The sequence below is a fragment of the Coprinopsis cinerea genome, assembly GCF_000182895.1.
Source record: "Coprinopsis cinerea okayama7#130 chromosome 2 map unlocalized cont3.2, whole genome shotgun sequence".
Taxonomy (NCBI): domain Eukaryota; kingdom Fungi; phylum Basidiomycota; class Agaricomycetes; order Agaricales; family Psathyrellaceae; genus Coprinopsis; species Coprinopsis cinerea.
In genome coordinates this window covers 47,209-75,095 of record NW_003307543.1, presented here as the reverse complement: position 1 = coordinate 75,095, position 27,887 = coordinate 47,209, and the positions used below count along the sequence as shown (strand labels likewise).

Here is a 27,887-nt window from a genome sequence, read left to right as displayed (position 1 = left end):
ATGACATCACCTGCCCTTCGTACAATCTCTTGTACAGGTTCGCGGGTCCACCTCGCGACAGAAGTTCGGAATGTTTACCATTCTGGACCACAACCCCGTTTTCGATGCACCTGAGCGCAAAGGCATTATGGATTAGCTTGTCTGGGCTGATGAAGGCCAAGTTAGCCTAGGGGCCACTTACAGGATTCGATCAGCTTGTCGCGCAAAATGTGCAAATGCACGAGTAACAACGATGACTGTATGTCCTTTACGCTGATCGATGAAGTGTCGGATGAGCTCCCGCTCAGAAAGAGGGTCCATACATGAGCCAGGCTCATCAAGGACAACGAGATCCACGGTCGGCAGGTGCTGCATCCTTACGAGGTAACGGGCGCTAATGATGTCCATCAGTATTTGAAGATGCGAATAGAATCAAAACTCACGCAATCAGTCTCTGTCGATCCTCAGGAGTAATGTCTTGAGAGAAGCTAGACGCATCGTGTTTCCTCCACTCGTCGATGGCCTTCCTTCCAATGTGGCCATTCCCACATCCCTGAATGCTTCGTCCAGCAACCTGACACGGAGACAAGATGGTCTCCATGCTCATCCTCTTCAACAAGTGGTCACATCCCGTGGCTTTCATTGCAGCAGCGACCGAACGCTCGACGAGATTCATCTTATCCCGGCCGCCCAGTCCGATGACCAGATTTTCCAGTAAAGACAGAGGATAAATCGGCTCGTTCTGGGAAAGGAAGGCGACGCGTTCGCGCGGGGGGAAAGGCTCCATCGGCCAATCGTGCCTTCCATCAACCTTCACGGTTCCCCGCTGAGGTCGAAGGATCCCAGCGACGAGCTTCAGCAAAGTAGACTTTCCGCTACCCGAGCCTCCCACCACGAGGACAAATTCCCCGGGATTTACATGGAAACTGGTGCTCTTGATGGTTGGCACATCCATTCCTGGGTAATGAAACGAAATGCTCCTAAAAATAGTATGGTTACCAATGTTGACTGCAAGAAGAGCTAGAGCGCTGACCTCATTTTGATTCCCATGCCACTCTGTGTGGGCGCCCCCCTCGATACGATAGGGGCGTGATATTCGCGTATCCCGTTCCAATCGCTATCCGGTGAAGCCTCTTTCCTTTCGCTCACCCAGTCCAAGAGCTCCTGCGCACTCTTCAGAACATCCATTACTGACTCCGACTCGCGAGCCTTTGAACCAATCGCCGATTTGGCAAGGAGGTGGATCGCGTATTGGAGAGTTGCTATCGTCACAACTGATTGTGTTGTGAATGACTGGCGGATGAGTAGTGCGTACAGAACCTGGGGCACACGTGTACCGTGAGCGAGGAATCGCAATCGGCCAGACCACTTACCATAGGGTACTCGAGAACGAGCGTTTGAATCGCACGCCAGTACCACGCTGGGGGAAGATAACAGGCTAACGCCAGCGTATTGCACTTTACGGCTCCCAGAGCAGTGGAAGTAGACTTGTATTCTTCGTGAATCATGTGAGTTAAGCGAGATATCGGATGGACCGAGAAGCGCCTTACCGCTCGAAAGATAGTCCATCAACCCATCCTTGACAATCTGCTCCTTGTACTGATCGTCAAAGATGATGGAGTAAAGGGATAGAAGCCGCTGATAATGGGGGTTATTCGTCCAAAATGTATACCCTATTCGCCAATAAGTAATCCCCGAAAGATGATATAGATATGAAAGTAACACACCGGCCCCTCCGGCCCCATTTGAAGGGGTGAAAACCATCACAAAAACAGCGAGAAATCCAAGAAACCCGAACACATCGGCATCGTTCTTTGGACTTTTCGTGATGATCACACCAAAGGCGAATAGCTCGGAAAGAAGCGTCAAGGCATCGCTGATTCTGGAGGAAAGCCGTTCGACAATGGGCCAACCTGGCACCTCATCGCCGAACGACCAAGGGTTGGGAAATGACTGCATGCTCTCAGGTTCCCCTCCACCCGTTGGCATAGATATGTGCTTCAAACGCGCTAAAGGAGACCAGCTATAGACCGTGGATGATCGAGTTTAGACGTTACTCACCATCGACCAGTCGGGGGAGAAAGTAGGCACGCAGGTGTCCCCCGAGAAGCTCCTTGCATTCCTCCCTAAGAACAGATTAGAAAGACAGAAACCCGTTAAGAACACATCACGCACGAGTCTTGTGAGCAGTAAGAGGTGAGGAAAGCCGACGACAGCCACAATGTAATCATGAGCGACAATTTCTGTTGCGCAGTGTCATCGATCTTCAAATTGTCGTAGGATATTTCGCTCGCGATCTTGGGGACATTCAGAACGAAAGGGTGGATAGACTGGTCATCGGAACTCACCATATTCAAAACAGAATGAGCGAGAAGGAGGGAGATGCCAGGCGCAATAGACATCCAAACCGCGCAGAAAAAGTAGCGACAAGCCACAGAGAAGTTCAGTTGCAGAAGTAGAAGAACCAGCCGAAAGCCCGAGAGAAAGGCGTCGGAGATGTCGTTGCGATTGTAGGTCCTGAACCAGGTCCGAATTCCAGCCAAAAATGGTGGTCGTTCATAGACGACGTCGAAGATGCCCCACTTCAGCCGCTGAAGGGATCCGGAGCTGGAAGAGCTTGACTGAGAGATCGAGCGCTGGAGGGTACTTGACCCAGATGAATGCGTCCTGTCAACCGACATGATGCAAGCAGGGTTGAAGGAAAGTCAGAGAATGGTTAAAGCGTGCAGCTGATATTTATACCCAGCTGCGGTTGTCCACTTGAAACAAAATGCTTAAGCGCCGTTGGCCAGACGTCAGATCTGTTCCGGGAGATACAAAGGCGTATGTATATCTTTTATGATTCGTTCTGTGGGTCCACACTCGCCACGCTGGACACTGGTGCGGGCTCTGAGCAACGACCCCTTGCGGTGGTATCCCCGAGAGATCGAGACCGCGCAACCCGAGCGAGGAGTCGTCGTAAGGAGCGCACGCAAGTCAAAGAAACCCAAGTAAAGACTTGTGGTCTACTTAACTGAAGTCGATGCCAGTCAATAACGCGCAAAAAAGGTGAGATAGCGAAGGTGCTTGTGGGCCTGGGAGTACAATGGCTTTAAGCGGGAACAAACATGACTCCACACAACGACGTACACACAGCATGGACAGAAATATGCATTCGCCGGAATGGGACCGTCACCTGAGGAATTATAAGTAGCGTTAGCAATGTGGATGGACACACGAGCTTGGATGTCCCTAGCTGAGTTCGAAGATGAAATGGACAAGGTGTTTGTGGACTCGCTGAGCTCTGGCGTGGCATTAGTACTGTAACGTTTCATCCGAGTATCGCCAAACATGGAACCTGAAGAAGAAAAGGATAACTCACGTTTGGTCGATTTCCAAGATTTCCAAATGGTCTGTTAGTGGAGACTGGCGGAGGGGCCGCTGCTTCCGTTCACGGCCATTGTTTCCATCGTCGTGGCAACCTGACTGGCGGTTTGGGGTGGGTGTCGTGTCGGTGAGGTGTAGGCAAAGCTTGCGGTCTTGATGGCCGGGGCAGACCTGCAACGTCAGTGTTCATTTTCATTCAACAATGCGCAGAGACCCTCGCCCCCACAAAACTTCATATACCCCTTCGTCCTCGCGGCGGGAGCCTTGCTTGGTGTGCGTGGGGCTCCGGGTCTGTTCTTGTTCTTGTGAGGTGCGTCAACGGGCCGACTTCTCGATGTTTTCTCGCTTTAGCGCTCGAGAAGAAACGTGTTGGACCCTCATTTCAACTATAGCCAAACAAAGTGATCAAATGGGAGACGCCGGGAGCACGTGTGAATCGAACAGGCGAATTCCTTTGAGAATAATTTGTGGGTGCAAAGTTTGTGGGTGTGCCTGCGTCACTAGCCAATGGTCGGAGTTTTAGATTGTTATCGCCACACAATTGCAACCAGGAATGGGGAAGTCAAGGGTAAGTTCGTAGTCCGAAAGCTTAAGCGGAGTGTCAGTGTGCCCACAGAGAGTTAGCCCGAGGGGGGTTTGGAAGCCTATCGCTACGGGGATGGGGTTCACGACTGTGGAGTGAAAGTATTCCGTGACGATGGTTGTCGGAAGAACAGTGGGTGAATGAATGAGATGCTAGCAGGTCGTTCCAATCAAGGTATCGTCGCGAATAGCCAATATTTGGTCCAGAAATTGTGACATGCAGACTTCGCAAGTCGCAGGACAATACGGCAATTCCAGGAGTAACAAAAGCCAGGCACAACTTGACATCAGACATGGCAGTGAGTGCCCAAGCGGTAGCGTGATGGTCTGTTGTTGGTCTTTGTTAGGAACGAAGGCTTGATGGTCATCATTCACACGCCATGCCGAACTCTCGGCATACCTTGGATGTTGAACCAAGTGCGGGGCTGCGATAACGAGCCGCAGAACACAAGAAAAGTACTCGAAGCGAGATATATATACGTCTTCAAGCTAAAATGAGTGCAAGACCCATCAATAGGGACAAAAGGCACGCAAGATAATCGAGGCATCACTCACCCATCCCTAAACGCGCGCCTTCAGGTGACTACCGTGGCCTCCCAGAGTCAGTGAGAACACAAACTAATTGTTTTTGGGAAGGAACTTGAAATGCCAACTCTGCGTCTTCATGAACAGCGCTGGGTTCGCCCTGGATCGACTGTTCCGAGCGAAATTGATCACCAATCCAATAGCCCACGATGCACGTTTGATCACCTTCATGACCATGCCCAGTACGAAATCCCGCGTCGGATTCACGTACAAAGATCCTTCTTCCGTCTGCAAGCCTGACGGACGTGGAACTCTGTGAGCGCTTTGGGGTAAGTAGGCAGTTGGAAAGTGATGTAGAGGGATCGCCGCCGTAATCAAATGACTTCACTGCGGTCTCGCTGTAGCTCTGGACCCCCAGGCTTCTGTCGTCTGGACCAGGAACAACTTGCGAACGGAGGGTTGGGACTTGACCTACCGTAACATTGGTGTAATCTGTCTGTCTTATGCCTGTCTTTAGTCCTCTGGACTCACTAGTCAAGACGTCCGACGTTAGGAAAAACGTCAAGAAAATGGCTGGGTGACATGATCGGGCTACACTGAAGGGGCTTTTTACTTTATTTCTTTCAAACTGGCAATAGTATAAAAGCTTTGCACGATTCGCTCTAGTACCCTCAGGGATCCGTCCTTCTCTCCTCTTGCTCATACAGACAATGCTGAAGTCCGTTGTGTTCCTCGCCGCCATCGTTGGGACTTCGACCGCAGCTTCAGTGCCCAGCTGCTACAGCAACTGCCTCAGCTCGGCTGCTCAAGCGGTCGGCTGCGCAAGGTACTTACCTATCCCTTTCACCGTCCAAGACGGTACTAATCCCTCAATTTAGCGACGATACCGACTGCATCAAAGCCTCAGACGCATTCATAGACCTTGCACGAAGCTGCCTCGAAGAAAAAAAATGCACAGAAAGTAAGCAGTATCACTATCACTGTGCCCATCCTGTTCTTAGACACACATAGCTCACGACCCATGGTCTGGAATCAGTGAACCCAGGAACTTCATCTGACACAACCTCTGTCGAGCACGCTATCTCGATCCTCTCAGCGCTCGACCTAATCGACGAAGCGACTATCTCTTCCAACATCGACTTCACTCCTTACCACAGTACTCGAGACTTGACCGGTCTCTCGCGTATCGTCCCTATCGAGAAACGGCAGACGTTGTGCGTTCCCGCTAACCCCCTCGTCTGTCTCCTCGGTGGGCAGCCGGCGTGCGCGGCCAACTGTCTGGCGTGCCATTCTGGGCTGGGTAGTGAGGGATGTACGTTGTGCCTTTTGGGAGGGACGTGCACCGGAGCACTCATTCAGATGTGCGAGTGTACGGAGCCTTGTCTTCCGTTGTGCATATTATAAATGAAAAAAGAAAGGAAAAGGGATGAATTCGGAATCGCGGTAAAGTTGTGGGCCTGTCATGTATACAATTTAGTTAACCATCTAGCACCGAGCGTAACATCGTCCGAACTCGGTGAATTAAACGTTGGAATTTGGAATTGTGCCTACTATGTCATCGAAAGCTGAATCGTGCTGAACCACTGGGGCCCAGTGAGGTAGCGACTCGACGCCTGCTTTGACCCGAGATTCCAGTGCTCGAGTACATCGTCAGTGACAAAGAAGTGGGTACTTGGTGGCACGGTCTTTGGACAATGATAGGGGGATAAAATCGCACCTGAAGATACAGGCTTCAGGTTTCAGTGATGGCGTGGTAACAGAGTTGTCGGTCAATTGCAATCATCGTACGCATTGTACGCAGGTAATCGTCGTGCACTAAGCCCATTGAAGGACTTATCCCAGACTACGGATTCTGCTGAAGCATCTGTAGCCATCGGGGGTTATTTCGTCTACGAATATCGCCAAAGTCTCTCCTTCAATCAAAAACAACATACCAAACACAAACCGAACACCGATCTAATCGATCTAAACATTTCTAAGTTCCAACGAAGGACAAAAAAAGTGATTTTTCCCCCTAGCCGACTCGAACGACTGACCTCATCATATCCAGATGTCCGCAAGTTTCTAATGTTTCCGGAAGATCTACAAGTGATGCGCTCTACCAACTGAGCTAAGGAGGAGTACGTGATCGGGACGAAGGTTGGCGCCCACGCTCAACGCTCGAGGTAGTACGGATCTGCCGGGCGCCAAGGAGGGCCCATTGGTCGAACCTGTGTAGCTGGATCTTGAGATCGAGTGCAAAGTTCAGACGACTCAAACGAAAGAAATGTCCAGTCCAATTTCAGTATTGGCGACGGTTGTCGGAAGTGATGGTTCACTAGCACTTGTCTATGACACGAGTCCGTGTATTTACTAAATCGTTCCTTGGACGTGTCTCTAGAGCTTGTACGGACTGGATGCACAAATTTCCAGAAACAAGTAGCGTGAAACTGAGGTGGTCGAAAGGGGGAGTGACTTCGGAGTCCAGGCATGACCGGTCGCGGTACTTGTAGGCACGGCTGAGGGGCCTGGCAAAAGCGAATGTTCAGCAGCGGGCGGGACAGGCCTCAAGCGCACGCACTATCTGGGTATCCAACCAGCTTTGCTGAGGTACTCGTTTAAAGAGGGTTTCTCGCGATAGGTCGCTTGTCTTTATCGATCGTGATGGATGTTCTTTATCGATCATGATGAGCACCCTAAGCTTTACAGTCAGTTTAAAGCTGAAACACGATGGAGGGTGGCCATGGGGGCTAGTCAAGGTCCTTAATACATCGTTAAGCGCCGGCGTCGGTACCGCGTTACGGGGTGCCCCTCTTCCTTTATTTAACGCCAACCGGGCCGTTCCTACTTGCGATGTTCAGTTAAAGTTCATCATCAAACGTCTCGGTTGGCATCTCTCATTTGACTCCGTCAACCAATAATCAACCAACCAACCAACCAACCAACCAACTCAAAGAACGAGGGTTCCACTTACTTAGCGAACGAGGGTCCAATCATGCACATTGAACGTTGAATCTGAATGTCACGCTTCCGAATTTATTGATCAGTCATGTCCAAGGAGACATTGAATCGGAAATAATGTCCCCTTAGGCTTCATGTACATGTCTTACGTAGGTCTTCCCGTGTTAACGTTATCCTCGAGGTTTGGATGGTCATGGTTGAGCCGTCGGCGAGCCACAGGGGTCAGCTAAGGTCTCAAACCTTGATGCTTACGGGAAACAACAGGGAGTGGTGAGTGAGCCTGGAAATTGACAACTGGCTTCATGCACTGGTTGAAGTGACGTGAGCCTGAGATGATGTACAATCACTCTTACAGCTTACCTATCCATAAGTATGCAGGGGTCGCCACTTGAAGGACCATCGTGGTTAACAACCTAATCAACGAAACTGGAAGAGACCGAAATCATGAGATGATGACGGTGTATGTAACTTGCCCCTACTTTACTTACTTGCACCTGACTCCCGGCTCCTGATCGCAAGACGCCCACAGAAAACTGGGATGTACCTGGCCGTGTTCGAATTTGAACCTTGATACTTACTTAGCAATCAAGGGTATCAGAGCTACCGAGGCACTTACCACGCTGTATCGTTGAACTTGAGGCGGTGTGGAGTTTCGCTTTGGACTCTCCAATGGGCAGCACTCCGTCGCGGCGATGTTGGGAGGGGGGCCATGCGCGCTTAATTGCAGCTTTGCAGAGTTACCACGTTCGAACTTATATGTATGACTTTCTGGTCCAAGGTGCCATGTAGTATTATTTAGCTGTGTATGGGGCTAAGGTCAACTTAGTCTACTTAACCGTTGTAGTGGCCAGCAGGATCTGCACCCGCGTGATCATCATGATCATGTGCGACGGGCGCTTATTTTGGAGATGGATGTATTTTTCCATCCGGATTCCGGTGGTCGCGGCACCGGCTGGTCCCGTCACCCCGTGAGGTAAAGGAGTACGTATTATAGCGACGGTCAGACCTGACCGACGATGTACCAGTTACATACGCATCTGGATGGAAACGAAGGTACGTTGTCCACACACAGTAGAAACAAGGGTATGTACGTACGTACATATGGGAACCCACGATCGACGGAGAGTCGCTGTTAACGAGCATGGACACGGTGTTCCTCTTTAGTAACGAATGTTATCAATTGAGGGTGGCATGATCTTCAACGAGCAGTTGGTAAGTGACTTATACATGTTGATGCAATGGTAAGCGAAGCAAGAAGCTGATCGAGCTCCTACCGTGACTCTTCACGCCTCGAGGTTTGGTCAGCGATACTTTCAGGTTGAGACTCAAATTGGGGTTGCTGGTCGCTCCCGAGTAATACACAGCAGGCTCTAGTAGACTGTAGTCATGCCGTTAGCTGTAACTTGCTCATATGTACTGCAGATCGCCCTGCCGTCGGAGGGTCGTGATCACGTTCCAAGTTATGGGCGCTTAACTCTAAAGGGGTAAGTATGTATACCGTGAGTCGTGACCGTGAGGCTGACCTCATCGCACTGCCACCAGGCTCAACCCTTCCCCGGTCGTTCCTATAGGACGACGAGCGAATGAAACGATGAATGGTGAATGGTGAAGGAATGTTCACAACCGCGATGGGTTTATCGCTAGTACTTACTCCGATCAGGAAGGGTGGTCAGACTTCACGTTGGTGGTGGTTTCATTTCGGTGTATGTATGTAGCTACCTATGTAGCAAAATTCACTCATTTCAGTCGTGTTTTGAAGAAAGGACATGAAAAGGGGGAGGAGGTGGAGGAGGAGGGACCAGGGTACGTACGAGTCATTGGTCATCTCAGGACGAGTCCTACGATCATCGCTCCTTCGCAAAGGAAAAGCTACGAGCACCAACTTACCTGTGATTACTTATTATTTTGAACGTTCGTACACTGCGCAGCCTTTACTCATCAGCGACAACTTCGACTCGGAGGAAGAGTTGAAGAGACAGATCAGTACATGATGGGGAGAGCGGTGCACGAACGTTCTAGCCCGCACCCAGACTCCACCCTTCCTCCCACGGGTCTGGAGCGGTCTAGACTCCACCGACCCTTTCCCGCGAACGGCGTTGAGAGGCCTCGTGGATAAATGGGGTTTGGTGGAGTCCAGGCCCCTGAGTCTAAAAATACATCGGCAAGAGGCCGGCAAGGTGATGGGCCAAGTCTTAGTGACGGCAAAGGTGATGGTGGTTCCTCGAGGGTTCAATTTGAGTTTTGAATTTGGTTCGCTCGCGAGGAAGGGTGGAAGAAATGGGAGGGAGGGATAATGAAATTTGGGGGTGTGGTGTGGTGTTTACGTGTATGGAGGAAGGAAGGAAGGAAGTAAGCCTTGGAAATTGACCACCACAAGCCGCTGACCAGCGCGTCCATACTACCTACGACGTACCAGCGGGAAGGTATTACTAGTACTCATTGACTGTGAGGGTAAGTCACTTGCTTAGGATTGAATAGGATCAAAGACAGGGAAAGAGGGGGGGCTTGGCTTTTTTGTTTTTACGGGTTTCTGATCACGCGTTTTGTTTCCTTTTTGCTCGTTCGTAGTCGAAGGCTTAGGAAGGGTCAGCGACGTACAGCGACCACCAGGCTCCACGGTCTCTCTATCCACGTACGACGTCTATCACCCACCTAGGACGTCTATCACCGTCTGCGACGCCAGCGACCCGGCTCCACGCCCAGCGACGATCGAGGACCAAAAAAGCACCCGGAAGGACGGAGAGACAACACCTACTTATCCACACACGCTCGTTATCGCCGTTCAAGACGTTTACTCGTAGACTGCACCTGCGTCGGCACCGGAAGAAGAAGAAGGGATACGTAGGCCAAAGAAAACAAGCCGGGCGAGGCTGAGGAATTTGGGAGAGGGCTGGATTGGTCATTTTTTCGGAAAAGGACCATCGAGACTGTGAATCCAGGCCTCTGGTGCGTTCTCGACCGTGTCCGTCGGTGAGTCGATGTTCCTTCCTAACGCCTCCTAGGGCTAATCCTGGCACTGCGATAGGGCGTATCAAGAGTTTACATACTCAGTACTACCTTTTGATTCTGCGTGGATTGGCATAGCCCATTCTTGGGTTTGACAGTTTTGTCACTGGGTGTGTGGTTGTAATTAACGGCGTCAAGTTATACACGGGCACACGGGGAAAAAAAAAAAAAGTACAAAATGGATCTGCGTGGGGGAGGTGGGAAGCAGGGTGATTCTTCCCTTTCTGCTACTTCTACGACTGCGAGTCCTGCTACACCACAGCAGCAGTATATCCCGCCCCCGCCTCTTCTGCAATACACGAGTGCGGAGCCACACCACGGTCATCAGCTTCATCATCATCATCTTCCCAACGGGGTAATTCCCTCTTCGACGTCGACCACCACGACGACCTCGTTATACACTTCGGACCCCGTTCATTGGCAGCACTACCCGCCGCACCAAGGGTACCACCACAACCAGGCATTCCCCGACGCATCGAGTTCGTCGTCGGCACATCCTAGTCCCATCCTGCCACCACAATCACAGCACCTCTCGGCCAAGCCTGCAAGCGCTTCTACACTTGGCAAGCGGACCAGAGACGCGGAGACTAGTTTCGCCGGGAACGCCGCTTCCACTTCAGCTTCCACCAACACCACCACCGTCGCCGCTTCTTCTCCTACTACCACGACCACCGCCGCTCCTCCGAGGAAACAGGTCAAGCGTGAACGCGGGCAGTCGGTTTCTACTATTTCCAACACCACTACTACGAATACGAATACGAAGATGGCGAGCAGTTCAGGATCGAGAGGGACCTCGAAGGAGAGGGGGAGCAACGACGATCCTATGCCCCAGACGAGTGATTTCGTGAAAAAGTTGTACAAGTGAGTATCTGTATTGTTATCTATCTATCTCCCCGTCCTCCCTCGCCGTGATCTTAACGCCCTTTTTCTCCTCCTTCATATTCCATAGGATGCTCGAAGACCCAACCTTCCAGCCGGTGGTATCGTGGGGTCCTCAAGGCGACTGTTTCGTCGTAAAGGTGCGTAGCGTAGACGATTTGTCTGTATAGTCAACGACTGACGGTAACGGTAGGACATGAACGAATTCACGAAATCCATTCTACCCCGGCTGTTCAAGCACTCGAATTTCGCGAGCTTCGTACGGCAGCTGAACAAGTACGATTTCCATAAAGTGAAGAATACGGATGATAACCAGTTTGGTGAACATGTGCGTCGCTCCTCCTCCTCCTCCTCCCTCTTCCGTTTCCTCATCATCCTGGATCTCCATCACCCTCTCTAGTCCTGGATATTCCGCCACCCCGACTTCCAAGCCGACCGCCGCGATGCCCTCGAAAACATCAAACGCAAAGTGCCCGCCCAGCGCAAAAACGCAGCGGCCGCCGCCGCCGCCGCACAACAACAACAACAACAACAACAACAAGCCGCAGCAGCAGCAGCAGCCGCGCTTCTCGGCGGCTCACCCTCCTCCCTCGGTTTCCCGCCAGGCCTCGCTGGCTCCCTGGGCGTCGCGGGGTTTGGCCCGCAAGGCCCGATTGGATATGTGCAGGAACTGCATAGCGAGATTAGGAGGCTGAAGGATGATAATGAGGATTTGAAGGGGAGGTTGAGGAATTTGGAGAGGAATTATGAGAATGTCCTCGTTGAGATGGTTGGATTTCAACGGGGTATGGCGCAGCAGGATGGGTTGATGCAGAGTTTGATTGCGTATTTTTTGGGGAGTGAAGGTGGTGAGTCGTTTTTTCATTCGTGTTCTTTTTGATTTTTTTGTTGCTTTTTTGCCTTTTTTGTTGGTTATGGTTACTTTGAACTTCGCTTTTTTATGGATCGATCCTTTGCTTTTCGAGAGTGAAGCGGAGGGACTGGCCACCCCTCTTGTGCTTCCTCGACCCCCCACACCTTGTTCACGCTGTGATCAATCTCTCTACCCTTATGACCGAACGTCGACTTAACGGATACCCTTTCCTTCCTTTTTTCCCCCACACCCATCCCCGTTTCCTATCGCCCTTCCCTTTATCCCTCTGTTCTCCGCGTCCTTCTCATCCATTCGCCCATTTCCCATCCTTCGCACCCTTCCCCTTTTCTCTCTCTCTCCACACACCCTTTTTTTGGACACCCCGGACGTGTAGACCAACAACGACAAGGACAACACCAACTCTCACCACAACAAATTGCGCACCTTGTTTCGCTTCAGCAGCAGAGTCAGCAGCAGCAGTCGCAGTCGCAACTAGGAACGCTGGCTTCGTCGGCGTTGGGTGGTGCTTCGGGGCTTGGGCTTGGAGGTGGAGGGATAGGTGCGGGAATAGGTGGAGGTGGGGGTATAGGGGGAGGGGGAGGTGGATTAGGAGGAGGTGGTGGAGGGGGTATAGGCGGAGGAGGACTAGGAGGAGGACAAGCGCAGCAACAGCCCACCCCTGGACTTACGAATTCGATGTTTTGTCCTGTTGGAGGGTATAAGCGGTAGGATGATGCGATGCGAAGCTTTTTCCGTTCTTTCCGTTTCATTCTCCCCACCGTTCAACTCTCCCCTTTCTTTCCTCATTTGTCCCTCTTTGCCGCTCGTTTATTTTTCGATCTACTGTTTCTCGTTCAAATCTCACGTCTTGTTTCTCTCTTTTCTTCGATCTCGAGGACGGTCTACATATAATAGTGTATATTAATGTTCCTTGTATATTTTCTCCTTTTTTCGTCCTCGGCTCTGGATACTTGTGTATTTGTAGTTTTTCCCCACACCTCTCCTCCTCCGCTCTTCTCTTCTCTTCTCCTATCCTCCTCTCTTCTCTTCTCTATCCTGTTTTTCCCTATTCTTTTTTCGTCACTGCGTCACCACCACAGTCGTCGTCGTCATCCATAGACTGGGGTGACGACGATAATGACGATGATGATCTTTGCTTAAAAAACCCCACTTCACTTATTTTCGCTTCGAGTAGTTGATATACTACTTTGTTGTTCCATCGAGGAGTTCGTCTGTGTAGTTCAGGTTTTTTTTTTCGTTGCTTCGCTTCGCTTCGCCGCATCCTCAGTCCTCGCCGCCCTCGTCTCATCGTCGCTGTCCTCGCTGCCCTCGTCTCATCGTCGCTGTCCTCGCTGTCCTCCCTCGTCCCTGCAGTCCTCGCCGAAGCCCTGAAGCCAACCTCCGCTCGGTCTCAACGCGACCCCCCTCCCACCTTCCTCCTCGCTGTCGATGCGAATACAGATGCCGGTGTCGCTATCCTCGACCTCTATCCCAGCGACAAGCCGGCGTGTCCCTCCATATCCCACTAGGGTGCGACATTGTAGGACGCTTTTAGACGAACACACTCTCTCGAAGACTTGTGTCTCGAAGACGGAATACGAACGCAAGACCGAATACGAAGAACGAAACGAGCAAGACTTTTTTTCCTTCGACGGATGACGATACAAGCAAGACTTTTTTTCCTTCGACGGATGACGATACAAGCAAGACTCCCTCTCTCCTCGGTGGACGAGGCCTACTACTACTTCCCTCTATAGATTTTCCCTTTCTTTTATGATACCACTCTTTTTTATCTCTTGGATCGATCACGGAAGGGGGTTGTTGGGTTTGCCGTGGCTGGCGAACTGAGACCTTTTCGTTTTTCTTTCTTTTCGAGTTTGTTGTTGTTTTCTTTCTTTTCGAGTTTGTTGTTGTTTTGCGGTGGTGGTGGTGATGCTGTTGGAGGGTGAACGAGAGGGTGCGAACTGTTCATCTGTTATGGTGAACCTACGCTCGTCGTTGGTTGTTCAGCCTCTGGGGTGAACGTCTACGCCCTTCCGGACAAGGCGGGTGAACGTCGAAGCCCGTTGCAAAAGGCGGGTGGACGTACGCCCCCTTCATAAAAGACGGGCGAGCGTATGCCCGTTTTTCAGAAAACGAGGCACTCACGCCCCATCCACCCCACCACACCGCTTTTCTTTGTTCTGTTCTTCGAGTTTTTGTTGTTTGTATTTGATGGAATTTTGAATTACTGACTATTCCTCTCTCTCTATCTCCTCTATCATCAAAAAACCTTTTTGGTTTGGTGCTATTCAACATTGCGCGCTGCACTGTGCACCTCTCGAAAACACTCGAAAACCTCGAATACTTCAACGCGATCGTACACGGGTACATCTGGAAATGTACGCTGGAACATTATGGGTAACTTTTTTGTCTCTACGTTTCACTCTTCATCCTTCTCTCTCTTCCACGTTTTACTCTTCTCTTCCACGTTTACTCTTCTCTTCCACGTTTTACTCTTCTCTTCCACGTTTACTCTCCTCTCTCCTCTTCTCTTTCTTTCTCGCCGTATACCTCGGGCTTTCATTTCACCCCCTGCGCATCGCTCGTGGACGCGTTCTGGACTCTTTCTTTCTCATTTCGCACCTGTTCTCTTTCTCGTCACCGACGGTGGACCACATTGACGGTGTCGTCACTCTGCAACGGTACATGTACGGTGGCCGTGTCTTTTGCACCCGTTTCGCCGACTATTCGTTCTATTTTGCTTCCGTGCTTTCTTTTTCGTTGTGGGGTTGGTTTTATTTTTGGTATTTTTGGTTCCGTTTGGGTGCCTTGGGTGCCGTGGTTATGATGGTGGTTTTTGGTTATGCTGGGCATGACGCGCGTGTTGACGCTTGTCACTCGGTGGGTTCTGGATGGATTGTGGGTCTGTGGTCTGGGTTGGATTGTATCGTGGGTCTGGGTTGGATCGTGGTTCTCGACCTGGCTGTTTACGTTTCATTTGGGTGTTGGTTTTTTGTTTTCATATCTTCTCGTTCTCTATTCTCATCCGTTTTTTACTCTGGTTTTTTTCTCATCCGCGTTTCGTGTCTATTCCTGTCCGTGTTTCGGACTCGCGTTGCTTGCTTATGCTGTTCACTCTTCTATTTCTCTCTCGTCACCTCCCTCTCCGTGGGTCTTCGTTCGTTCCATTCTGGACGGGGGATCGATTTTGGACGTGGTGGTCTCGACCTCTCCCTTCTCTTCCATTCGCTTTTCTTCTTCCTTCATCTCGTAACCTTTTTTCTTTCGTGACTTGTTCGCTTCGTTGGACCCGGGTTTTTTCGCGGTGTTTTCGAATTGACTGGCCATTCGTGATTTTTTGGGCGTCTGGGTTTTACTTTGGTCTGGGCACTTTTTACTTTTGGACTTGCGTCTGGGCACTCGTACTTTTGGACTTGCGTCTGGGCACTTTTTACCTTTGGACTTTGTCTGGATTGCCTTACCTTTCGATTCGTTCTGGATCACGTTGCGCTTCGTTTTCGTTTGGATCGCGCTGCGCTTCCTACCGCTATCGACGGTCTCGTCCTCTGCACTGGTCTCGATCTATTCGTTGGTCGCTGATCTAAACGCGGTCATGTTCGCGATGTCCTCTCGCGTCGCGTTGGACGGGTGATGTGACGTGACGTTTTGTACGCGTTGATCGACGTCGATTACCCTTTCCACATCGACATCGATACTCGAACTCGTCGACGACAATGCCGACCGCTACTTCGACCACTGCGATTACGACTACTACGACAACTTCCACCACTTCGACTGCTACTATGACAACTTCGACTATGAACAGGCAAATTCAAAACGACAACCCCAGGCGGCACACAACTCCCCTCTCCCTCACTCGCGACGCTCCAACAACAGGTACAACAGCAAGCTGCGATTCACCAGCAGCAGCTTGGCAATTCGCAAGCGCAGTTACAGTTGGCGGTGCAGCAGCATGCGGCGGTGCAGGCTGCTGCCTCGGGGTCGGGGTCAGGGACGGGTTTGGGTTTGGGTTTGGGATCTGGTTTGGGGTCGAGGGATACGTCGGGGAGTGGGGCGGGGTTGGGTGGGCTGCAGGGAGTCGGCGGAAGTGGGTTAGGCGCAGGTGGACCAGGCCTGGGCATCTCGAGTCTCGTAGACGGCGGGATGGTGGCTAGCAGTGGTGGACAACCGGCAGCAGCCGCACCCGGCGGACCGACGACGACGAACCCGCTTCTACCCTTCCTCGCGAACGCGAATGCGAATACGAATGCGAGTGTGAATGCGGATGGGAACCCGTTTATGAGGCTTGGAGCGGGCGGGGGTGGTGTGGGTGATGTGGGAAGGGCGACGTTGATGCAGATGAGCGAGTTGAGTCGGAGGGCTGCGGGTGGTGTTGGTGGTGCGGGCGGGCCTGGAGGAGGGTATGTGAATATGCCGCCTCCGCCGCCTGCGGGTACGGGTACGGGTACGCTTGGCGGGTGGTCCGGTGATCAGAGTCACCCGCAGGGTGGTAGTACCAGTGGTGCACCGCCTGGTGGTGGACCCCCGCCACCTGGGTCGGCGACGTATGAGCGTGGGAGAGGGTGGGGACCTGGAGGTGGGGATCGCTCGAGGCATGCGAGTTTGAGTCGGGAGCGGGGGATGGGGGAGCAACAGCAACAACAGCAGGGGCAAAGCCAACAGTCACCGCAACAGGCGCATCGGGATAGTGTATGGGGTACCGCTCCTGGTACTTCGGGGGGTCGTCAAGCTATGGGACCGCCGCTACCCGGAGGAGGGGGGATGGGAGGAGTAGGCGGGGAGGTGATGCAGAATATGAGCGGGCTGATGATGATGGGTGAGAACCCTGGTCCTGAAGCGTCGATGCATGAGGGGTTGCAGGTGTATACTGTGGGCCATTTGATGCCTCGTGGGACGTACCCTGAGGATTTCATTGGTGGGCCTGTCATTGGTTCTTCGTCCTCGACGAGCAATAGCGCCGGAAATGCGGGAGCAAGTGGGAGTGGGCATACGGCGTGGCAGATGGGTGGTGCGGGTGGTGCTGTACCGTATGATGGGTCTGATCCCCAGCAGCGGCAGCAACAACAACAGCAGCAGCAAGGGCAGGGTGGGGGAGAGGGGAGTGGATCGGACGATGATGAGGAGGTTGTCCAGCCTTCGATTAATACGACGGATGAGAATGGGGCGTTGGTTGTCAAATCTGCCCCTAGTCCTACACGGTCCAAGTCGAAGCATTCGCCCAAGCTCTCAACTTCGTCGGCCGGTTCCGCGTCGCAGGAAGAAGAGATTCTTTCGCTTACGACTCCTGGTGCTGCTGCTGGATCCTCCTCCTCCTCGACTTCGACATCGCTATCGTCCGCCTCTGGATCCAAAACGCAGAAGCTACGAGTGCGGAGGTCGACGTTTGTACCTGGCTGGGCTGTCCCTCCGAGAGTGTTACTGGTGGACGATGATGCTGTTAGCCGCAAGTTGAGCAGCAAGTTTTTGCAGGTGTTTGGGTGTACGACGGATGTTGCTGTTGATGGGGTTGGTGCTGTTAATAAGATGAATTTGGAGAAGTATGATTTGGTTCTGATGGTGCGTTGTCTTTTGTTCTCTCTTTCTACCTATGGCTATCCCTCTTCTTTTTATATTCGTTCGAAAACGAGATGCTAATAAATCTCTTACAGGACATCGTGATGCCCAAGATGGACGGAATATCCGCCACCTCGATTATCCGCCAATTCGATAAAGGCACCCCGATTATTTCGATGACGAGTAATTCAAAGCCGAATGAGATTATGACCTATTATTCCTCCGGTGCGTCACCTCTCCCTCTACGTTCGTCGAGTAGCGACTGATCCCTCGCGCGACAGGCATGAACGACATCCTCCCCAAACCGTTCACGAAACAAGGGTTGCTGGACATGCTCGAGAAGCACTTGATGCATCTCAAGGTGATCGAGCGGATGTCGAGGAGTGTACCGAGGGGCCCTGGGATCCCGCCGCTTTCGGATGACGGGTTCCAGCAGGCGTTGATGGCGGGAGGAGCGGGTGGGGGGAGTGGTATGTCGATGTCGACGGGCGCGCTAGCTCTACCCGCGCCACTGCCGTCGTCTGGATCTGCTTCGGGTTCGGGGATGCAGCAGCAACAGCAGATGATGGACCCCTCGTCGATGTCGATGGATCCGTCTTTCAGTTTTGGGAATTTCGGCTCTGGGTCGACCACCACCAACGTGGGGGATGCTGGTAGTAGTAGCTCGTCGGGTGCGGGCGGTGGAAGTGGTAATGCTGTGGGGGGTACCGCGGGCTCGGGAGGGATGATGAACGTCAACCTCGGCGACGAGATCGAGGCGAGGGTTAATCCGTTGGCGGGGATGGGTCTGACGGACGAGCAGTATAACATGATGGTGCAGAATTTGGTGAATGGGGAGATGTTTTTGGGTGGGGAGGGTGGTGGTGGTGGGTTGGGTCTCGGTCTCGGCATTGGTGGGATGGGTGGTGGCTCCTCGTCGTCGATGAGCAACAACTCCATGTCTGGCAGCAGCAATGCCTCAATGGCCTCGGGGAGTGGACTGTCGATGTCTATGGGTGGTGCGACGATGATGTATGGTGTTGGCATTAATTTTGGGATTGATTCTGGGAGTAATGCTGGGATGAATATGGGCATGGGAGGAGGAGGGGGAAGTGGCATGGGTGGTGGTATGGGAGGAGGAGGGATGAAGCGTGCGCATGAGGAGGGGGATTTGGATGGTCATTTGGGGAAGAAGAGTCGGTTTGAGGTTGTTGAGTGAGTGCTGGGCGGTGTGGACTCTTGGAGGGTTGCGATGAATTTTCGCGACTCCGTTATGCCCTTTTTTGTCCCGTCTCATCGAAGTTATGGTTATGTTTTCTTCTATTTCTCGGATCAAAATCATGTCGTCTCCTTTACATCTCACATCTCTGTTCTTTCTTTCTTTTTTTGCGTCTTTTTTTCTTTATCGTTTTGTGGACTGTGGATAGGGCTTTTTTGTAGACTTCTTACCCCTGTAAATTTTTATATCTGACGTTCATCCTTTGTTTACATATATACTCACATCTCATTCTCGTTCTTTGCTATCGCTTCCTGTTCGAGCGTTGCTAGATCGTATTACCGACTCCATCTTCGTCTCCATTTTTCATTTTTGTGTTTCCATCTCCTCTCTCTCTCTCGTCTGTCTTCTTTTTGGATCTCTTTCTATTATCTGTCTCTCATTTTTTCTTGCTCGTATCTCTATAGCATCTCAATTCTATCGGAACGTAGACGTAAACGCATGGTAGTATTCCTTTCTCAAATCACTATTCTATTTTCTCCTCTCACTGGGAGTATGGCAGTTGACATTCAATATCTACAGTAGAGACGCGTCAAATAAAAGCGAGCACTGAGACTTGGGCTCGGTCAATTGTATCGTAAATTGCCTTCGCACTGTCGCGCACTCTACGAGTCCCCATGGTCATGGTCATTGGTGCGTATGATGCACCTGGTTCCAACGCGGAATACAAGGCCCGGCAACATGGGGAATCGGCATTCGGGAAGGGGAACTCTAATAACAGTTTGATGATGATCGGTTCAAAGAGCTTCTTCGCCGCTATGGAGCTTCGATTCGGTGAATATGGCCCTTCGATTCGCGCTACTGTGGTCAGGTGGTCTCTTTACAACTGTGTCGTGGAATTGTGGTCCTTGGAATCTTGATTCCTTGTGAAAGTAGAGCGGTAACCTCGTCGTAGGTTGAGTTTAGCTCGTGGCGAAGCACATTGTTGGCCATAGGAGTGCATAGTACCGACTGGTTGTGAGGTAGGCGACGTCGCCTGTTAACTTTCGAAAACGGGTTGAACTTGCTTGCGGTTATCCATCTTCCGAGTTCTTGATAACAGCCACGGCTTCACCGTAGTTCGCGTATTTCTCGGCATTCTCTTAGGTCATTCGGTGCTCTCTTAGAAGCCATGCAATGTTCTGCAAGGTCGTAAATAGACTACAGAACTCCGGAAAGCAATCAGGCGACCATTACTTAGGGAATGGCAGCACGGCATGGACTCGAGGCGCGACTCAGTTCTCAGCGTGGATTTCTCGGAATTGACAGAACTCGTTGGTTAGTTTCGTTTCGCATGGGAATGGCACTACGTGTAACTTGCGTTCAATGCATACATTCGCGCGTCGAAGCGCGAGCACGACATGTGTTTCTTCGTGTCGCGGTATTTGCCCTTGTTCTTTTGTGTTCCGTGGATATCCCGCGTGCCTTCAGGTGGTTGGGCGATGAAGCTCTAGAGAAGGGTATATAAGATACCCTGGGATATGGATGGGTCGATAGGGTTCGTTCCTACCCATCGGCATCTATCCTCCTCTCTCTCCCTCACACCCTCGAATTCCACGCTCTACGACGCTACGATGAAGTACCTCAACCTCCTCGCGGCGCTCTTCACCGTCGCCCCTCTCACCCTCGCAGCTCCCTCTGCCTCCTTCGAGCGCCGCCAGGACTCGTCGGTCAATCCTTATATCGGGAAGAGCCCGCTCGTTATCAAGACTTACGGCGAGAAGCTGGAGGAGACGGTTAGGTACTTTGAGGAGCAGGGTGATGAGCTTAATGCTGCAAGGACGAGGACTGTGCAGAGTGTGCCGACGTTCGCGTGGATTTCGGATAGTGCTTCGGTGAGTTGGTTCCGGTTCAAAGTCTGGGGCGTCCGGGGCACTGACTTCGACCATGTACTATCCATGGTCGATGCATCTAGATCGACAGCATCAAACCCCTCATCGCAGATGCCCTCGCCCAGCAGGAGGCAACTGGCGAAAAAGTCATTGTGCAGATTGTCATTTATAACCTACCCGATAGGGATTGTTCGGCCAAGGCCTCGGATGGGGAGTTCCATTTGGATGATGACGGGTTCAACAAGTACAAGGCGTATGTTAACAGTGCGTATTACGCTGCGAAATCCTCCTGAGGTACTGGTAGCTGACGAGTGGTCGCCTACAGGGATTGCGGAGGAGCTCTCGACGGAAGACGCGGATAAACTCCACTTTGCGATCATCCTCGAGCCTGATTCGTTGGGTAACCTTGTGACCAATATGCACGTCGAGAAGTGTCGCGGTGCTGAAGCCGCGTACAAGGAGGGTATTGCATATGTACGTCTCGTCACCTTGAACCTCCATCGTTTTCTGCTGCTTACTTGTGACATAATTCCAGACGATTTCAAGCCTACAAAAGCCCAACATCGATTTGTACCTCGACGCAGCGCACGGTGGATGGCTTGGCTGGAACGATAACCTCCGGCCCTCCGCCGAGGTCTACCGCGAAGTCCTCGACCTCGCACGGGAGATCACGCCTGGCGCTCGAGTCCGGGGTCTCGCTACCAACGTATCGAACTACAACCCCTATAAAACCCAAGCGCGGGAACCATACACCGAATGGAACAACTCCTACGACGAGTGGAATTATGTCAAGAACTTGGTTCCGCACCTCGAGGCTGTGGGCTTCCCCGCGCACTTCATCGTCGACCAAGGTCGGTCAGGAAAGGGCGGGATCCGGACGAGCTGGAGCCAGTGGTGCAACATCCGGGGTGCCGGGTTTGGTATTCGACCGACGAGTGACCCCCAGGTGCTGGATAGTGAGAACGTGGATGCGATTGTGTGGGTCAAGCCTGGTGGGGAGTCGGATGGCACGAGCGATGTTGATGCGAAGAGATTTGACGAGAATTGTAGGAGTGAGGTCGCGCATGTGCCTGCGCCCGAGGCTGGGCAGTGGTTTAATGACTTTGTGGTCAACCTTGTGTTGAACGCCAATCCCCCGCTGGAGCCGCTCGAGCTGTAGCGTGCGTTCGGAGGAATGCATGAAAGAGAGCTAGGTGTATGAAATAGGCATGATGTACATTTGGGGATATTGGGATTAATTTTGAAGCGTTTCTACAGTTCTTACTAGTTGTTAGGATCTGCTATAAATTAAGGTGGAAGCAACTGGGAAGCAACTTCGACGCTCGAGACATGGTATACCGAGATACCAGCATCTCAGAAGCTGCAGTGCCCTGATAGCAACGTATCACCGCTGCTTACCTCCAACCCCTTTACTTTTCAAAGCGTACTTTGGAACGGTTTCTCGTAGACGGTTAATGTTTATCCACTACCCTTGGTATAATACAGAATAATTAACTATTCCTCTCCATCCACTCCTCGAGTACATTTACGCGTAAGTAGGCTCAAGCGGTGGGTTCGCGTTAATGACGAGGTTGACGACGAACTCGTTGAACCATTCGCCAGCCTCGGGAGCGGGAACATGCGAGGCGGGACTCCTGCAGTTCTCGTCGAACCTAACCGCGTTGACATCACTGGTACCATCGGACTCTCCACCAGGCTTGACCCAAACAATCGCATCCACGTTCGCGCTATCAACGATCGCCTGGTCAGTCGTGGGCCTAATACCGAACCCAGCATTCCTGATGTTGCACCACTGGCCCCACTCGGTCCTGATTCCTTCCCTGCCGGAACGACCTTGGTCGACGATGAACTGGGCGGGGAAGCCCACAGCCTGGAGGTGAGGCGTAAGGGTCTTGACGTAGTTCCACTCGTCGTAGGCGTTGTTCCATTCGGTGTAGTCCTCGCGGGCTCGGGTCTTGTAGGGGTTGTAGTTGGAGACGTTGATGGCGAGACCACGGACGGTTGCGTTGGGGGTGATTTGGCGTGCGAGGTCGAGGGTCTCCTTGAAGATCTCGGCCGAGGGGCGAAGGTTGTCGTTCCAGCCCAGCCAGCCACCGTGGGCAGCGTCGATGTAGAGGTCGATGTTGGGTTTTTGCAAGCTTGCGATGGTCTACACCGGTTGGAATCAGAAATTGGCGTTTGGAGCAGGGAAGAAGGAAACGCGTACGTAGGCGATACCCTCCTTGTAGGCGGTGGCGGCACCCTGGCACTTGGGTACGTGCATGTTTGTCACCATGTTACCCAACGAGTCCGGCTCGAGGACAATGGAGAAGTGGAGTTTATCCGCGTCCGCGGTGGAAAGCTCAGCCACGATCCCTAATCACACGAACACGCATTCGTTATCCCGAGAGAACTGGGAGTAGAGCAAGGATACGCACTGTCAACATAGGCCCTGTACTTGTTGGCACCATCGTCATCCAAGTGGAACTCTCCATCGGATGCCTTGGCAGCGCAGTCACGATCGGGCAGGTTGTAGATAACGAGCTGCACGAGGACTTGTTCGCCGGATGCTTCCTGGTGAGCGACAGCATCGGCGATGAGTGGTTGGATGGTGTCGATCTGAATTGTTTAATTCATTCGTTCATTGTGTGGTTGGCCGGATGATGCGATGTGGAAGTTGGTGTAGTGGCAACCAGAAGTGAATCAATGGAACATAGTTAGTCGTGTGCGACAGGAGTTACGATAGTACCCTCATCTCACCGTGGCGCTATCCGAAATCCACGCAAAGGTGGGGATGCCCTGCACAGTCCTCGTACGAGCAGCGTTGAGCTCGTCACCCTGAGCCTCGAAATAGGCAATCGTCTCCTCGAGCTTCTCGGCGTAGGACTTGATAACGAGCGGGCTCCTCCCAATGTAGGGGTTGACAGAACCCTGGCGACGCTCGAAGGAGGCAGAGGGAGCCGCGAGGCTGAGAGGGGCGACGGCGACGAGGGCTGCGAGGAGGTTGAGGAACTTCATTTTTTGGGTTGTAGAGGGTGGGATGGGTAGGACGAGTCCTATAAATCCTAGAGCCCAGACGAGGGTGCCATATATACCATTTCTTCAGATTCCAACGCTCCACCATTCCTACGCTGAAACTAACCAGCTGAGCCCGGGTTATCCACGGAATATGAAGAATAATACTACGTACAGCGAGATATGTCGTGCTGAGGCTTCGATGAGCGCATGTAGCCATCCAGAGTAGGTTACACGTAGTATTTCCCATGACGAGAGCTCTTGGGTGCAGTTTCGAAGCTTGATGTTTCATTGAGAAGACCTGGGGAACCGCCTCGACAACACCGAGAGAACACCTCCATCAAGACTGAGAGAAGACTTGGACGATGATCTAGAGAGCACCCTCGCAACCCAACCCTCGAATATTGTCCGATTACCACAAATTCCGAGAAATCCACGATAGAGATATTGGCGAAACTCCACCAGCTGTCCTTCTAAAGCGGTCTCCTGATTGCTCGTTGGAGCTCCACCCAATCTCTTGATCATGACGACCCCTTCCAGAGTGCCGAGTAACCCAACAGAAGACCCATACAAGACCGAGAAATGCGCGAGTTAAGATTCCATGACTCGGAAAGCGGATGGCTTCTATGTCGCGTCAGCTAACCTTGAAGCTTGAAGGCGCACAAACTTGAAGGAGCCAAGACGGTGTAACATGGAGTTGTTGTGCGCGATGGACCCACGGCGTGAAGACCTTCGGAAGTATGTGCTGTATTCAATGCGCATATCAACCTAGTCACGTTAGAGAGGCTGGGTCTGTGGGAAGAAAGCGAATGTTTGCAGATGTTTGAAAGTAAAGCCGTTATGGTCGTAGGCTCGTAGCATGATTAAGTCAAGCACTTTCTTTAGTGAGTATTGGTGGAAGATAATCCAGTAAATTATCACAGGAAATGCAGCTTTCATTAGAAATTAGCGTTCACTCAAAGGTTCGAACGACGCTGGGGCGCTAAACCCTGACTCGCACAATACTAGTTTCGGCGTTAAGCGCTGACAAGCCCACTGGACCTCTGGTCCAACCGCTCGTCCTCTCCATAATACACTGTCTGAGTGGCACAGATCCTTGTACTTCTGCCACTCGTATATACAGTATGCCGTCCACTGGACCAAGTGCATCTGAATGACATGTCAAAGCGCTAGGAAGACCCGCATAGTTAGCCTATAAAGAACCTCGATGGGATGCTGTCGCCTGTGCCTCATAGACGATAACCCATCCCACTCGACTCTAAAGAAATCAAACGGTGAGTAACTACATCGAGGGCTTTACTAACTCGCCATGTCATCTCCAGACCTCAACGTCGACCAGGTAAACGCAGCTCTAAGCATCAACCCAGCGCTCCTCTCCTCATTCACAGTTCCGGACGGCGCTACCATCCACCAATCCCAAGAACATCTCAAGATCCTCAACCAAATTCGCTCTCTCATCTCCTCAGACCCTCACTTCATGCACAAAGACCGAGGCAAACGAATCCGAAACGCCGAAATCAAGCACGCAACAGCGTACCACAAATCCCTCACCTCAGGCGCCCGCGTCCGCAGTCTCCCCAACGAAGTCTTGGCCCACATCTTTTCCTTTTTACCTCAGGAGGAGGTGGATGGTATCAAGTCACCGTACAGGAACTACTCGCTGGTGTGTAAGAGGTGGTACAGCTTCATCCAAGACCACACACCCCTCTGGACTAAGCTCAACATTGATGTTGGACGTCTCAATCCCATTAAATCCAATAAGCTCCTCAAACGGGCACTTGGAAATTCTAAATGCGCAGGGATGAACGTCTCACTCACTTACGGCGAATGTAACTCGGACTCCTTCCAGCCTCCCTCCCCCACTCCAGCCTGGGCTAGCCTGCTCAAAGCATCGCAGCACCGCTGGGTCTCTTTGACGGTTGTAGGAACAAGTATCCACGCACTCGTCCAATTCGGTCTGGTAGGTCCCAAGGTCGAGTTGCCCAATGTGCATTCGGTAATATACATCTCAGGTGAGCACCGAAGCAGCGTCTCCAAACCGTCCTCAGTGTCTAGACTACCAGACTCGGGGGCTGTAACCACCAGAGACCGACTCCTCGGCCTCCTCCCCGCCTGTACGTCGATTACTTTGGTCGGGAGCAGCGGCATACACCGCACCCTCCCCTGTTCCCTCCTCAAATCACAAACCACCTCACTCACCTTCTCAACCTCCAACGGCTGGATAATCCAGATACCCTTGGTTATAACGTACCTCCAGTACACCGCCGCGCACCTCAAGAGACTTGTAATCGGTGGCAACGAAATCGCAGCTCCGAGTTTCCATACGTCTAGTTTAGCGCCCAAGGCCCGCGATATGGCGTCTTTGCCTCGGCATTTGAAGGTGGTACTTCGGAGATTGAAGGTGCTGGAGCTGGGGATGCCGATGTCCAAGGTCTACCTTCGTCTACTCCGTACACCCGGTCTGGAAGAACTCGTTGTGAACCTGGGCGATCCGTTCATCAACACTTACTATGGAACCTCGTGCACCGGATTCCACTACATCCGCAAGTTCGTGTGGAGGAACAAAGTGGAGTACTTGGATACAGGTAGGTTCAAGGTCAAGACGCTTGTAATCCGAGGGTTGGAGCCTCAAGCTGTCACAGAGGGCTTGATCAAGACGATGAAGGAGCTCGACACCGTCGAGAAGTGCGTCTTGGTTCTCTCACCTCCGTCGACCAAGGGGCCCGTCCAGCCGCTTCCTCCTTCAACAAATCCTTGGCAAATGAAATTTCATCCAGAAAAAGTCACGCCGAAACATGCCAACTTTCACTCCCTTTTCAAAGCGCTCAGGAGGTCAATGGCAAACACTGAACCAACCGAATCGATCACGGAGCCCAACTGGTTCTCTATCTTCCCAAACCTAGTCGAACTGGATGTCTCATTCGGAGGAAAGCCGAGTGATGAGCTTTTGAGATCGGTTGACAGGTCTGTTTCGAAGGTTGCAGAGGTAAGAGGAAGACAGGTGCGAGTTTGGCTCTGTGGTCGTGTGGTGGGGTTCTCGGATTTGTCAGTGGCACGGTGAGGGATGAGACGAGATGAAGCGAAGCGCCAATGCCAACAGTAAACTTGCAATATACTCCCCTTCTACTAGCCTAGATGCACATTAGAGACAAATAGCTTCATTATACAGATGAATGATCGACACCACTGGAGTTAGTAGAAGGGAAGTATATCGCAGTACTGTGTACACTACAATCGTAATAAACTCACCTCACAATGATGGCGTCGGCGCTCCGCTTCATCTCACCTCACCTCACCTTGACCAACGATTCGATCCCTCCATACCTTGACCGGCAATTCGAACCCACTATACATAATACGGCCGCAGAAAACCAAACTCGCAATTGTCTTCGTCCATAGGTAGACAGTCCGACATAATAAAAAAATGAACAACAGTAACAGTAATTATAACAACAAAATTATAACAACAACGCAAAATGAAGAAGGCGATTTCGTATTGACCCCTACCCGGATTGAACGGATGACCTTGAGGAAACCCCAGAACCAAAGGCTGGAATCTCACGCTCTACCACTGAGCTAAGGAGTCTTATCATTCGACGCTGATCGATCGCTCAGCAGCGCGAGCGCCGAGCGCTCTTTACTACTATGTAATCTAAGTCTTGGTTATACTACTCTACATCTTGGTTACTATTCCAAGTTTTGGTTAAAAATCGACTTGAGGAAGGCGGAGAGTTGTCGGATGAGTCCCGAGTTACAGAGAAGAAGTGACAAGTCAGCCAGGCCAGGAAAGACTCGAGAGGGTCGTCATTGGTCAAGAAGTATAGCTGTATTCGATTTCGAACGCATCGCGTTCATGTTACGGTATTAGAAAGCCCAATCGGAATAGCCTACGACTAGAGCACCGACTACTATAACGCTCTACTCTCCAAATAAACATCAACGAAACCGCACGAATGTCCATCAGACATTCTCAAGACCGACACTACAAAAAAGAAACATAACGCTTCTCCAAGAAGTAACAAAATACGATATACGATATAAAATACGACATCTCCAAAAGCTAATAAAGTAGGACTTATCTGAAGACTAGGATCAACGATTAACAAGTTCGTATCGCCTGGCGTGTTCGAAGATACGACGA

At 51.7% G+C, this 27,887-nt stretch overlaps 10 protein-coding genes and 2 non-coding genes across 12 annotated transcripts; 6 read left to right on the top strand and 6 right to left on the bottom strand.

The window, feature by feature from the left end:
* Nucleotides 1–177: 177 nt before the first annotated feature.
* On the bottom strand, nt 178–2,660 carry CC1G_08283 (hypothetical protein; the record flags this gene model as incomplete). Its single annotated transcript, XM_001841087.2, has 9 exons — nt 178–373; nt 423–959; nt 1,013–1,299; nt 1,353–1,474; nt 1,530–1,652; nt 1,707–1,988; nt 2,041–2,105; nt 2,155–2,276; nt 2,328–2,660. 9 exons carry the CDS (start codon nt 2,658–2,660, stop codon nt 178–180), a joined length of 2,067 nt encoding a protein of 688 aa, XP_001841139.2.
* A 1,484-nt stretch (nt 2,661–4,144) lies between these two features.
* CC1G_08282 (hypothetical protein) lies at nt 4,145–6,150 on the top strand (the record flags this gene model as incomplete). Its single annotated transcript, XM_001841086.2, has 9 exons — nt 4,145–4,226; nt 4,445–4,528; nt 4,656–4,767; nt 4,970–5,029; nt 5,099–5,278; nt 5,331–5,413; nt 5,498–5,666; nt 5,710–5,764; nt 6,055–6,150. The coding sequence occupies 9 exons, from the start codon at nt 4,145–4,147 to the stop codon at nt 6,148–6,150; spliced, it is 921 nt and encodes a 306-aa protein (XP_001841138.2).
* Nucleotides 6,151–6,460: 310 nt separating this feature from the next.
* CC1G_20018 lies at nt 6,461–6,572 on the bottom strand. Its single transcript has one exon. It is a non-coding gene; the product is annotated as a tRNA-Thr (tRNA).
* A 33-nt stretch (nt 6,573–6,605) lies between these two features.
* On the bottom strand, nt 6,606–8,535 carry CC1G_13816 (hypothetical protein; the record flags this gene model as incomplete). Its single annotated transcript, XM_002911735.1, has 9 exons — nt 6,606–6,959; nt 7,013–7,275; nt 7,645–7,719; nt 7,753–7,818; nt 7,881–7,936; nt 7,971–8,191; nt 8,229–8,398; nt 8,426–8,429; nt 8,488–8,535. The coding sequence occupies 9 exons, from the start codon at nt 8,533–8,535 to the stop codon at nt 6,606–6,608; spliced, it is 1,257 nt and encodes a 418-aa protein (XP_002911781.1).
* Nucleotides 8,536–10,576: 2,041 nt separating this feature from the next.
* CC1G_08281 (hypothetical protein) lies at nt 10,577–12,247 on the top strand (the record flags this gene model as incomplete). The annotated part of the gene is made up of 5 exons (XM_001841085.2): nt 10,577–11,259; nt 11,348–11,417; nt 11,471–11,605; nt 11,678–12,125; nt 12,243–12,247. 5 exons carry the CDS (start codon nt 10,577–10,579, stop codon nt 12,245–12,247), a joined length of 1,341 nt encoding a protein of 446 aa, XP_001841137.2.
* Nucleotides 12,248–15,244: 2,997 nt separating this feature from the next.
* Nucleotides 15,245–15,460, bottom strand: CC1G_08280 (hypothetical protein; the record flags this gene model as incomplete). The annotated part of the gene is made up of 1 exon (XM_001841084.1): nt 15,245–15,460. The coding sequence occupies one exon, from the start codon at nt 15,458–15,460 to the stop codon at nt 15,245–15,247; it is 216 nt and encodes a 71-aa protein (XP_001841136.1).
* A 386-nt stretch (nt 15,461–15,846) lies between these two features.
* Nucleotides 15,847–18,884, top strand: CC1G_08279 (response regulator receiver domain-containing protein; the record flags this gene model as incomplete). Its single annotated transcript, XM_001841083.1, has 4 exons — nt 15,847–16,009; nt 16,059–17,689; nt 17,782–17,911; nt 17,968–18,884. The coding sequence occupies 4 exons, from the start codon at nt 15,847–15,849 to the stop codon at nt 18,882–18,884; spliced, it is 2,841 nt and encodes a 946-aa protein (XP_001841135.1).
* Nucleotides 18,885–19,558: 674 nt separating this feature from the next.
* On the top strand, nt 19,559–19,801 carry CC1G_08278 (hypothetical protein; the record flags this gene model as incomplete). The annotated part of the gene is made up of 1 exon (XM_001841082.2): nt 19,559–19,801. One exon carries the CDS (start codon nt 19,559–19,561, stop codon nt 19,799–19,801), a length of 243 nt encoding a protein of 80 aa, XP_001841134.2.
* Nucleotides 19,802–20,494: 693 nt separating this feature from the next.
* On the top strand, nt 20,495–21,911 carry CC1G_08277 (cellobiohydrolase II-I; the record flags this gene model as incomplete). Its single annotated transcript, XM_001841081.2, has 4 exons — nt 20,495–20,755; nt 20,836–21,009; nt 21,047–21,226; nt 21,288–21,911. 4 exons carry the CDS (start codon nt 20,495–20,497, stop codon nt 21,909–21,911), a joined length of 1,239 nt encoding a protein of 412 aa, XP_001841133.2.
* A 366-nt stretch (nt 21,912–22,277) lies between these two features.
* Nucleotides 22,278–23,749, bottom strand: CC1G_08276 (cellobiohydrolaseII; the record flags this gene model as incomplete). Its single annotated transcript, XM_001841080.1, has 4 exons — nt 22,278–22,901; nt 22,959–23,107; nt 23,170–23,350; nt 23,492–23,749. 4 exons carry the CDS (start codon nt 23,747–23,749, stop codon nt 22,278–22,280), a joined length of 1,212 nt encoding a protein of 403 aa, XP_001841132.1.
* Nucleotides 23,750–25,055: 1,306 nt separating this feature from the next.
* On the top strand, nt 25,056–26,511 carry CC1G_08275 (hypothetical protein; the record flags this gene model as incomplete). Its single annotated transcript, XM_001841079.2, has 2 exons — nt 25,056–26,431; nt 26,466–26,511. 2 exons carry the CDS (start codon nt 25,056–25,058, stop codon nt 26,509–26,511), a joined length of 1,422 nt encoding a protein of 473 aa, XP_001841131.2.
* Nucleotides 26,512–27,243: 732 nt separating this feature from the next.
* Nucleotides 27,244–27,332, bottom strand: CC1G_20017. The gene has a single exon. It is a non-coding gene; the product is annotated as a tRNA-Trp (tRNA).
* Nucleotides 27,333–27,887: the final 555 nt, after the last annotated feature.